Source organism: Ornithorhynchus anatinus, chromosome 12, assembly GCF_004115215.2.
Source record: "Ornithorhynchus anatinus isolate Pmale09 chromosome 12, mOrnAna1.pri.v4, whole genome shotgun sequence".
Lineage (NCBI taxonomy): Eukaryota > Metazoa > Chordata > Mammalia > Monotremata > Ornithorhynchidae > Ornithorhynchus > Ornithorhynchus anatinus.
Window position 1 is genome coordinate 20,532,974 of NC_041739.1, and position 10,911 is coordinate 20,543,884.

The window sequence follows — 10,911 nt, forward strand, 5'->3', positions numbered from 1 at the left end:
AGGGAGTGGTTAGCTTTTGATTCTGTGGTTAAATTTAGAAGGGCCAGTCCCATTAGCTCCACTGACAGGCTAGGGAGGTGTCCCCACACTCATGAGAAGATACCTTTAATCATACTTAGAGGAAACTTCTGATCAACAGAAAAAGTTTGGCTCAGCCAGAACCAGAGTCCTATGGTCCAGATTTGACCAGATCTGGGAACTGCTCCAACAAAGCTTTATGAGGTTAATAGAAAAGGAAGAAGTTTTCGCAACTGGCTGAAGCCCATGCCTATAATATCATTTAAAGGGGAACTCTAAAGCCTAACACTCACCATCCAGGAGTCCTTCCTTCTCGCCTCATACCCTGTAACACTCGGGTAGACAAGCAACCAAACCTACCACTTCCCAAATCCTCTTTTCCATCTAAATATCCTAATGCAACCACCATCCTTTCTGCTTCGAAAGCCACAGCAGTACCCTTGACTCCAACATCCACAACGTTTCTACAATTTGCCATTACCGGCCTCCATACAGGTCTCCCTGCCTCCATTCTCTCCCTTCTCCAGTCCACGGTCCGATCCTCTGCCTGGATTGTTTTCCCAAAATGTCATTCTGTACACATCTCCTGACTCTTAAGAAACTTTCAGTGGCAACCAGTACTTGTCAGCAAGCAAGAAAGCCCTGACCATTGGTTTTCAGTCACCCTCCAGTACTTATCCATGCTCTTCTCCCACTAGCTCTCTTCACTCCTTTCATCGTCATCATCGCCATCATCATACTAATAATTATGGTATTTGTTAAGCACTTACTCTGTGCCAGGCACCCTTCTAAGAGCCAGGGTAAGTACAAGGTAATTGGGTTGGACATAATCCCTGTCCCACCTAGGGCTCACAGTCTTAATCTCCATTTTACAGATGAGGGAACTGAGGCACAGAGAAGTGAAGTGACTTGCCTGAGGTCACACAGCAGAGAAATGGCAGAGCTGGGATTAGAACCCATGACCTTTTGACTCCCAGGTCCATGCTCTATCCACAAGGTCATGCTGATCCTCTTCTCAACATCAGCATTATCACTTGTATATTCAATCATTTTTTCAGCTGGTTCAACCTGACATGGGTACTCTATCCTGTTACTGTTCTTCCTCCTGCCCCTATTATTTTTAAATCATTGTCATCCATCATCTCCCCTACTAGATTGTTTGCTCCTTGAGGGCCAGGAACATGTATTGCTGTTGTGCTCTTCCAAGAACTTGGTGTTCAGTGCTGTGCACTAAGCAGCCACTCGGTCAGTACCATTAATCGACTGAAGTCCCTGGACGGGTCCTCCCCAGTGGCAGAGCGTTCAAGCCAACCTCCCTGCTTCAAGCATCCTATTAAAGGTCACAGGGTGACCTGGTGGACAGAGCACAGGTCTATAAATAAGGAGATTTGGATTATGGTCCTGGTTCTGCCACTTGCCTGCTGCGTGAACTTGAGCAAGTCATTCAACTACTCTCTGCCTCGGTTTCCTTATCTATAAAACGAGGACGCCCCCCCTTAGCCTATGAGTCCTGTTTGAGGCAGGGATTGTGTCTAATCTGATTGCACTGTATACACCCTCGTGTTTAGCATGGTGGTTGGCACATTGTAAGTGCTTAACAAATACTATTATTATTGTTACGATTATTAGTAATACCATTACTATTATTATTGTTGCAGTTATTATTACTCTGGTTACCTTCTATATGGATTCCTGTTCATTCTATGGAGCCCCACTCTCACCTTGAGCTATTCTGTAAGGAAAGCTAGATATTTTCTTTTGTGAGGGAAAATAGAGAATCGTTTTTCAAAGGGTAATAATGCTGAATTTCATATATCCAGAAAATGGCTTCCGATCAATCAATATTATTTATCCAGCGCCTACTCAGTGTAAAGTGCTGTACTATGCATTTGGGAGATCAATCGATGGATCAATCAGTGGTATTTATTAAGCACTTACTGTTTGCAGAGCACTGTGCTAAGCGCTTGGGAAACTGTAACACAATAGAGTATGGGGAGGAAGCGATCTCTTGCCCAGAAGGAGCTTATAGCCTACAGGGGGAGACAGACATTAAAATAAATTACAGTTAGGGGAAACATGGGAGTAAAAGGATATTTACATAAATGCTGTGGGGCCGGGTGAGTATCAAAATGCTTTAAGGGGGTACACAGAAGTGATGGAGGGGACGGCAGGTAAGGCAAATGAGGTTTAGTCAGGGAAGGCTTCTTGGAGGAGATGTGATTTTAGGAGAGATTTGAAGGTGGGGAGAATGGTGGTCTGTCTGATGCAAAGTAGGAGAGAATTTCAGGCTGGAGAGAGGTTGTGGGTAAGGGGTCAGCAGTGGGATAAGATGCGATCGAGGTACAGAGAATAGATTGGTGTTCGAGGAGAGGAGAGTGTGTATTGGGTTGTTATAGGAGCTTAGCAAGGTAATATAGGCAGGGGAGGTGACCGATTGAGTGCCTTAAAGCCGATGGTGAGGAGTTTCTGTTTGATGCAGAGGTGGATGGGCAACTACAAGAGGTTACTGAGGAGTGGGGAGAGGTGGACTGAACTGATCTGGGCAGCAGGATGAAGTGAGGACTGATATGGAGAGAGACAGGAGTCCGGGAGGTCAGAGAGGAGGCTGAGGCAGTAGTCGAGGTGGGAAAGGATAAGTGCTTGGATCAACAGCCTCTCTCTAGGGCTACTGTTGAAGATCTGGGGGGAATGTTTAGCAGCAAGAAGATTAGCAGCAAGAGATTTGATGACTTCCCAGAAACACGGTGCTCCACACTGAGAGTTGGCTGGGGAGAGAGAAATTTAGAGGCCCTTTTTTTCTGATCCATCCTTCTAAAATTAAATTTGCAGCGGCTTACGTACCACAACCACATGACTTACACTGCCTCCCATTTTCCCAATTCACTGGGATCAAAGCATCAAAAATAAATCTATAAAAGCTGCATCAAGTACATCGTAAAACATCATAGGAGCACAAAAAAGGCCATTTCTAGGTTACACCAATAGCCCGGTATAATAATAATAATGTTGGTATTTGTTAAGCGCTTACTATGTGCCGAGCACTGTTCTAAGCGCTGGGGTAGACACAGGGGAATCAGGTTGTCCCACGTGGGGCTCACAGTCTTAATCCCCATTTTACAGATAAGGGAACTGAGGCACCGAGAAGTTAAGTGACTTGCCCACAGTCACACAGCTGACAAGTGGCAGAGCCGGGATTCGAACCCATGACCTCTGACTCCAAAGCCTGTGCTCTTTCCACTGAGCCACGCTGCTTCTAGCTGAAAGATAGCTTCTGTAGACTCCCAGATTGTGTTGGCTTTCTGTGTATGGCTTCGTACTGCACACATTGTTACTATAGAAACACTCACTGAATTCATTCAATTGCATTTATTGAGTGCTTGCTGTGTGCAGAGCACTCTACCAGGTGCTCGGAAAGTACAGTTCAGCAATAGAGGCCCTGCCCACAATGGGCTTACGTTCTAGAAGATGAAATACGCAGGCTAATTTGAAGAGCTACATTCCCTCCCAATCAATCAATCAATCAATGAGTGGTATTCATTGAACACTTATTGTGTGAAGAGCCTGTACTAAGAGCTTGGGAGAGCAGCACAGAGTAAGTAAACATGAATTCTTGCACTCAAGAAGTTTATAATCTTCCATGGGAAAGGTGAATGTACTGCTCAAGATTCCAGCCTAACTACTGATGACTTGTAGAAGAATGATAAAACAGTTGAAATAAAGAATATTTTGGGTACCGGTCACAGGAAGTTTTTCTGTTTTTTTTAAATGGTATTTGTTAAGCGCTTACAATGTGCCGGGCACTGTTCTAACCGCTGGGGCTGATACAAGGTAATCCGGCTGGACACAGTCCCTGTCCCACAGGGGGCTCACTGTCTTATGCCCCATTTTACAGATGAGGTAACTGAGGCACAGAGAAGTGAAGTGACTTACCCAAGGTCAAACAGCACACAAATGACAGAGACAGGAATAGAACCCAGGTCATTCTGACTCCCAGGCCTGTACTTTAGCCAGTAGGCCATGCTGCTTCTCATAGGAGGTGACAAGGGCATTTTGCATACGTTTCTAGGGTGGTTGCCAACTGCAAAAATATCCCCAAGCTATACTTGGTGAACTCGTAAATGCCATGTGAGACCAACAACCTTCTTAAAGGGGTGTTGGCACCCTCTAGACATTCAGTACCTATTTGGAATTTTTGCAATTTTTTTTTTGCAAGACTGAGTTTGGCCTCATTTACTCTCCCGGACCAGACCCAGGAAGACCTTGGCCAGTGGATGCTTGATTAGAGGTGTGTGTTTTTTTGTTGCTGCTGGACCCAGGCAGATTTTGGTAGAATGGTAAGTGGCTCTTTGGCTTGTTGTGGTTACAATAGTAATAATAATAATTAGGGTATTTATTAAGCACCAACTATGCGGCAAGCACTCTGCTAAGTGCTGGGGGAGCCACAATCAATCAATCAATCAATGGGAACTTTCTGAGTACTTACCTTGTTCAGAGTACTGTTCTGAGCCCTTGGGAAAGTACAGCAGAGTTGCTAGATGCAATCCTGGCCCACCAGGAGCTTACACTCTATAGGGCGGAGCTTATAGCCTAGGAGAACACAGGATAATCATATTGAACACAATCCCTGTCCCATGCAAGGATCATAGTCTAAGAAAAGAGTTGCAAAAAGGAGAAGCTGTCATTTCTATTTATAGAAAGAATTTCAATCCTTCCTTTGGTTACATTTTAGGGTAAAGCTAGCAGTTGCTTCCAGGGGGATGCTGGCTCCAGAGGCATGCGAGGAATGGTGATTGACTGGTTTTCTCTGTGCAGGCTTGTCGAATACTGTTTTGAATGGATGGGAGGCCATTAGAAGACTGAAGTTTAAAGGAAGCAGAGGGATTTCTCCACTTTCGTTACAAGAAATGTTGACTGGTACTTGAACTGGAAAAGGGTATCATGGAAAGAAAAAAGAATGCACACACTTTTGGATAGAACACTTGGATGGGGAAGGGAATGTTCTTCTGACAAGGTAGATAAAATCAGTCAATCAGTCAATGGTATCGTCAACGCCGGCCCACATCCTACCTCTGACCTGGAATGCCCTCCCTCAGTGCTCAGAACGGTGCTTGGCACATAGTAAGTGCTTATCGAATACCACTGTTATTATTCAAATTCACAAAACAACCACACTTCCCCACTTCAAAACCCTACTGAAGGCTCACCTCCTCCAAAAGGTCTTCCCAGACTAAGGCCCCTTTTTCCTCAGCTCCCCCTCCCCTCCCCGATGCCCCAATTCGCACCCTTTGTTCTACTCCTTCCCCACCCCACAGCACTTGTGTATCTATGTACATATCTATAATTCTATTTATTCAGTAACAGGCATGTTTACTTGTTTTGATGTCTGTCTCCCCGCTTCCAGACTGTGAGCCCGGTGTGGGCAGGGATTGTCTCTCTTTATTGCTGAATTGTACTTTCCAAGTGCTTAGTTCAGTGCTCTGCACACAGTAAGCACTCAATAAATACGATTAAATGAATGGTGAGCACTTACTATGTGCAGAGCACCACGCTAAGCACTTGGGAGAGCAGAATAACAGCAGAGTGGGTAGGCACATCTGCATCTCTAAAATCCAGGTGGCACATGCATCCCTTATGCTTAGAATGAGAGGCGGTGGTTTCATTCATTACTTTTTGTATTAAAAGATGGCTTTAAGATAATGTAACTCTTCATGTGTTTGAGTGGGAATAAAAAGACTGGTAGATGAACAGCAGTCCTTTCCACACTAGGGAGAAATGAAGATAAACCTTTGGTTTGCAGTTGCAGCTGCTAATATACTGCCCGGGAGATGTTTGCAGCTCAGCACGCTAAACTAAGCAAAAAGAAACACTCCTTCTGAACACTTCATTCAGAAGGTGGTAAACAGATGGGATTGGTTACTTCAAGAAGAGTTTGGGGAAATGAATAGATCAAAGGTGCCTGATGTGCTTCTAAGAGAAAATGAGTACTTTATCAAATGGTTCTGATGTCTACAACAGGCAACTATCACATGTATCTCCAAACATCTGGTGGTCATGGCTGGAGACAAAATCCTGGGCTGTTTCGTTTAATTTTATGTTCAGCCTACCCAATACCTTGGCTCAGGTTCCCCCTTATGTGGAGGGGAGTTTTCCAGCGGCAGCAGCAGTAATCGTTGCTCTATCAGGATGAAATGGAAGTCATATGGCCAGCCAGAGCCATTTTTCAAACTGGAGTTATTTCTGAAAGGACAGAATTGGACTTGTACGCCTCTTCAATTTATTTGGTTGAGTGTTTCCTTTAGAAGCAAGAGGGAAACAGCATGGTCTCATGGAAAGAGCACAGGCCTGGGAGTAAGAGGACATGGGTTCTAATCCTGGCTCTGCCACATGTCTACTCTGCGATCTTGGGAATAGTCACTTTGCTTCTCTGTGCCTCAGTTACCTCATCTGTAAAATGGGGATTAAGACTGTAAGCCCCATGTGGGACAGGAACTGTGTCCCACCTAATTACTTTGTATCCTCCCCAGTGCTCAGAACAGTGCTTAGCATACAGTAAGCACTTAACAAATACCACAGTTATTATTATTATTATTAGACGAGGCAGACTTGACTCCCTGCAGAAATATCCACTGGGGATCAATTTGGAGTCATTTTTAGTCTGTCTATTTTTGTTGGGCACATTTTGGCAGCCGTTAAATTGGGCTGGTTTACTTCAGTAGCACTTGAAGCAGCATTCATAGACAAATGGGGATTTACAAATACACAGCAGATGTAGAAGTCTTTTAGAAAGAAGTACTGGGAGAGAGGGCAAAGGTCTTGGAAGAAGGGTTTCATCTCATTGCTTCTTGATATTAAACTACTGGGATTGGGAGCTGTTCTTTTCAATACAGAACTGAAAGAGTAACAGTTTTGATCCCTGTTTCTAACAGTTCCGAAAAGCTGAGGAGGAAACCCTGAGAACGTGAGCCTTTCAAAAGTTCTAGGGTGATTCTCACCCCTCACTGAACAGGGAAGCACGCAGCCAGAAGGAAAATGAGATAAAACAATTCTGCATGAAATCATTTTGTGGGGAAAATAATGATTCCTTTTAACTTCTGAGTTACTCTATGGAAGCAGAGGAAACTAAAATGGGAAAGATAAATGGGAACATCTTGAAAGATTGACACTCCAAAAATACATCTGCAGGACGAGGCAGGCTTGACATAATGAGACTTCTATTTTTGTTTGACTTTTGCATCTTTGATTGGGAGGAACTGGGCTGCAAACCATCCCAGAGAGAAACTTTCTGTTGCCTTAACCTATCAGGATTGTCGCCGCAACTTAAATTGCTTTTTAGAGGACTTCGTTTAATAGGGAGCTAATATTTGGACAGGAATTTGCCAGAGAGTCCATTAGGCTATTAGACACTTTGTCAGGTTCCTGAAATGTGAAGCACTCCTTCAACTCCAGCCCACCGCCAAACCAATCTTAGGAAAGAGCTGCTCCCCAAATCAAGGCAAAGCTGTCTTCGAAACTACCGGACCCAATGGCAGAGACTTCAGCGGATCCTTCGCCTGAACCTGTAACGAGGAAAAAGAAGAGTCTGTCCATCGAGGAAAAGGTCGACATCATTAATGCTGTTGAAAGTGGCAAGAAAAAAACAGATATTGCAGCAAAATATGGGATAAAGAAGAATTCATTATCTTCGATTATGAAGAACAAAGATAAGGTTCTGGAAGCCTTCGAATCTTTCCGGTTTGATCCTAAACGGAAAAGACTGAGAACTGCTTTTTACACGGATCTGGAAGAGGCATTAATGAAGTGGTACCGAATTGCTCAGTGTCTGAATGTGCCAGTAAATGGGCCAATGTTGCGGCTCAAAGCTAATGATTTTGCCCAGAAGCTGGGACATAGTGATTTTAAATGCAGTAATGGCTGGCTGGACCGTTTTAAATCAAGGTATGGTTTAGTGTTCAGAGCTCAGCCCGTGGAAGCTGCGGCAACTTCAGCAGATGCTTCGACGGTCTGGCACCAAAATGTGCTCCCTTATTATTTGAATGAGTATCGTCCCAAGAATGTGTTTAATGTGAAGGAGATGGGGTTGCTTTATCGGATGCTGCCAACGAACACTTTTGAGTTTAAAGGGGAAACTTGCTCCATTGGAAAACTCAACAGAGAGAGAATAACACTGCTGGTTGGGACCAACATGGATGGCTCGGAGAGACTCCCTTTACTTGTCATCGGGAAAAACAAAAATCCCCTTTGCTTTAAAGGGATAAAATCACTACCTGTGGAGTATGAAGCAAACAGAACGGCATGGTTGACCTCCGAAGTGTTCGAACGGTGGATGCGGAGGCTGGATGATAAGTTTCAAGCTCAGCAACGCCGAGTAGTTATTTTTGTCGATACTCTTCCAGCGCACCCAGAGGTGAAGAACCTAAAATCAATTGAGTTGGCATTCTTCCCTTCCTGTTCATCTTCCAAATTTATAGCCATGAAACAAGGGATTATTAAAAGTCTGAAAGTCAAGTATCGACACTGTCTCATCCAAAAATTTGTAAACTGTGTGGAGGGCAGCAAGGAGTTTACGCTCTCTCTCCTGGATGCAGTTGACACTTTACACCTGTGTTGGAGGACAGTAACTTCAGAGACGATTGTCAGGAGCTTCGAAGAGGCGGGATTCATGTCACAGAAGGGAGAAGGCAACAAAACACCTATAGAGACTGAAAGTGACCTAGATCTGATTTCCCACGCTCGGGCTGCGGGAGTGGAATTTCCAGAAGGTCTTTCTCTAGAGGAATATGCAGCTTTAGATGATGATTTGGTGACATGTGAAATGGTTTCTGACAGTGGGCTGCAAGGGACCAAAGACGAAACTCTGGAGGAGAAGCACTCTTTCACCTCTGATGAGGAAGAGGAGGAGGAAGATTGTGGAATTCCAGGAACTGAACTGCCTTTGCCATCAAAAAATGAGGCCCTGACTGCTTTAGATACCTTTAAAAGATTTCTTAGGAGTCAAGAAATGAATGATGGACTTCATAATTCCCTTGCAGACCTTGAAAATTTTATTCGGCATACATCATCTAAATAATGCTGAGAGATGAATAGCTTTCCCATATTAATAGTCAATTAAAAACAAAAATGGAAACTTGGCTGTTAAGGATTATGCAGTTTATTTGCAAGGATCTGTGATTTGGAATTGTAGATAAAATAGAGTGGTAGTTTCGAGCTGAAAATCGTGACTGTCAACTACGAAAATTTCTTTTGAATTTGGAAAAATGTAAATCCTGTCCAATTCTTTTCTGTTAGGGTGAAAGAATGGTATTCACCGTAATAAAAATGACCCTCCAATTCAGAGATACAAGTAAACTGAATTGATGGACAGTTTCTAATCTCTATATATTCAGTTTCCAAAATATATACTAAAGGAAATAATTAAAATCTATAGCTATTGTAGCATTTTCTTATGCATATCAAGTAGTAGGCTTTATCTTCTAGGCATTTAATATTCTGTAATGTTAACAATGAAAATCTACAGCTTACTTTTCAGTAGGGCAAAGTGTGTAATTGTAAAAATATAATTCAGCCAGGCACCAGAATGTACAAAACCCCCAACACATATTTTTAAAGGGTCATTAACCTGTGAGGACTCAAGTACCATAGATTGTAGTGATCTTTTACTATCTCAGGGAACTTGGATTCATGCAGACCTTTAATCTGGGTGCAGGAGTTACTTTCATTTTGTCTTGATTAATGGGAAAAATGCAATTAGTCAATGCAGCATCTGCATTTCAAATTATGCTGAAGTCCTGGGAATTTACCCTACCTAAAAATAGAAATAACTTTCATCAAGTTAATATGCAGTTGGTCTTGCAGTTGTGAGATGTTCATAACACTAACATTTTTATTTGTAAAAACCCCTCATATTTAAAAAATATTTTTCTAATTGATCAAAATTGGCTTTTTTATGAAATTTTTTTCGGATTTCACCAAAGGATACCATATTTTAGAAAAATTGAAATGTTGTATAAAATGCATTTGATCGTATTTAATCATTTTTCAAATTCAAATCTGATGATTTTAATATTAAGTTTCATTTTGGAAAGTTAGATTCCCAGAGACTGAATTTATTTTTAATAGACTGTTATACTCACCTATAAAACATGATTTCAAACTTACAGCAAAAACAATGGAACTATGGAAGTTATCAAATACTACAACATCGATGAATATTATAGCTAACCCTTAATTTCTTGTTATGGTTTTGGAGCTATTTTTAGGTCATTAAAAAATATCTATGCTCGTTATGTACTTTTTTCCCTAATCAAATCTGACTTCAGCTGTTCAAAAAAACTTTTACATTTGTGCCTTGTTAATTTGTTTTTCTTTTGATATCACTAGTATTGAGACCTGTGGTTTAGTTAATATTTACCTGGAATGAAAATATTTTCTCAAAAAGTGAAAAATAAATTATTTAGATGTTATAAAAAGTCATTATTTTTAATGAAAATATTTAATTGTTTTAAAATAAGGTAAATTATTTTGGTAACAAAGTGGAATTAAAAGGAAACTTGAGAGATCAACTTCCTTGTTCTCTACTTTAAAGGGCCCCAAAGAAGAGGATTAAAAAGCCTTCAAAGGTAACCCATTCCAGTTTTTAATACCCTTCATTCTGACAGAATTGTTGTGCAGCAGTTTCTGCCAAGTTCTCTTGTTCTGTCCTAAATGGAGACAGGGCACAGAACTTAATCATCCTTTAACTAATAATATGCTTCAAGTTATTATTAACTAACCCTTTATCTTTATCTTTTTCAAGATAACCGATTCTAGTTCTTTTCATGTTCTTTCATAAGCTTGAGTTTCCAACCCTTTAATCAAAAACTTCTTCTGACCTCTTACAAGTTCTCATGCTATTTC

The 10,911-nt window shown here is 41.9% G+C and overlaps 1 protein-coding gene across 1 annotated transcript; it reads left to right on the forward strand.

Annotated features, from left to right (window-relative positions):
- The first annotated feature begins 7,540 nt into the window (after positions 1 to 7,540).
- TIGD4 (tigger transposable element derived 4) lies at positions 7,541 to 9,085 on the forward strand. The gene has a single exon (XM_007671820.2). It carries the CDS (start codon positions 7,541 to 7,543, stop codon positions 9,083 to 9,085), a length of 1,545 nt encoding a protein of 514 aa, XP_007670010.1.
- Positions 9,086 to 10,911: the final 1,826 nt, after the last annotated feature.

Coding starts and splice junctions, on each gene's coding strand:
- TIGD4 (XM_007671820.2), top strand. CDS start 7,541: ATGGCAGAGACTTCAGCGGATCCTTCGCCTGAACCTGTAACGAGGAAA.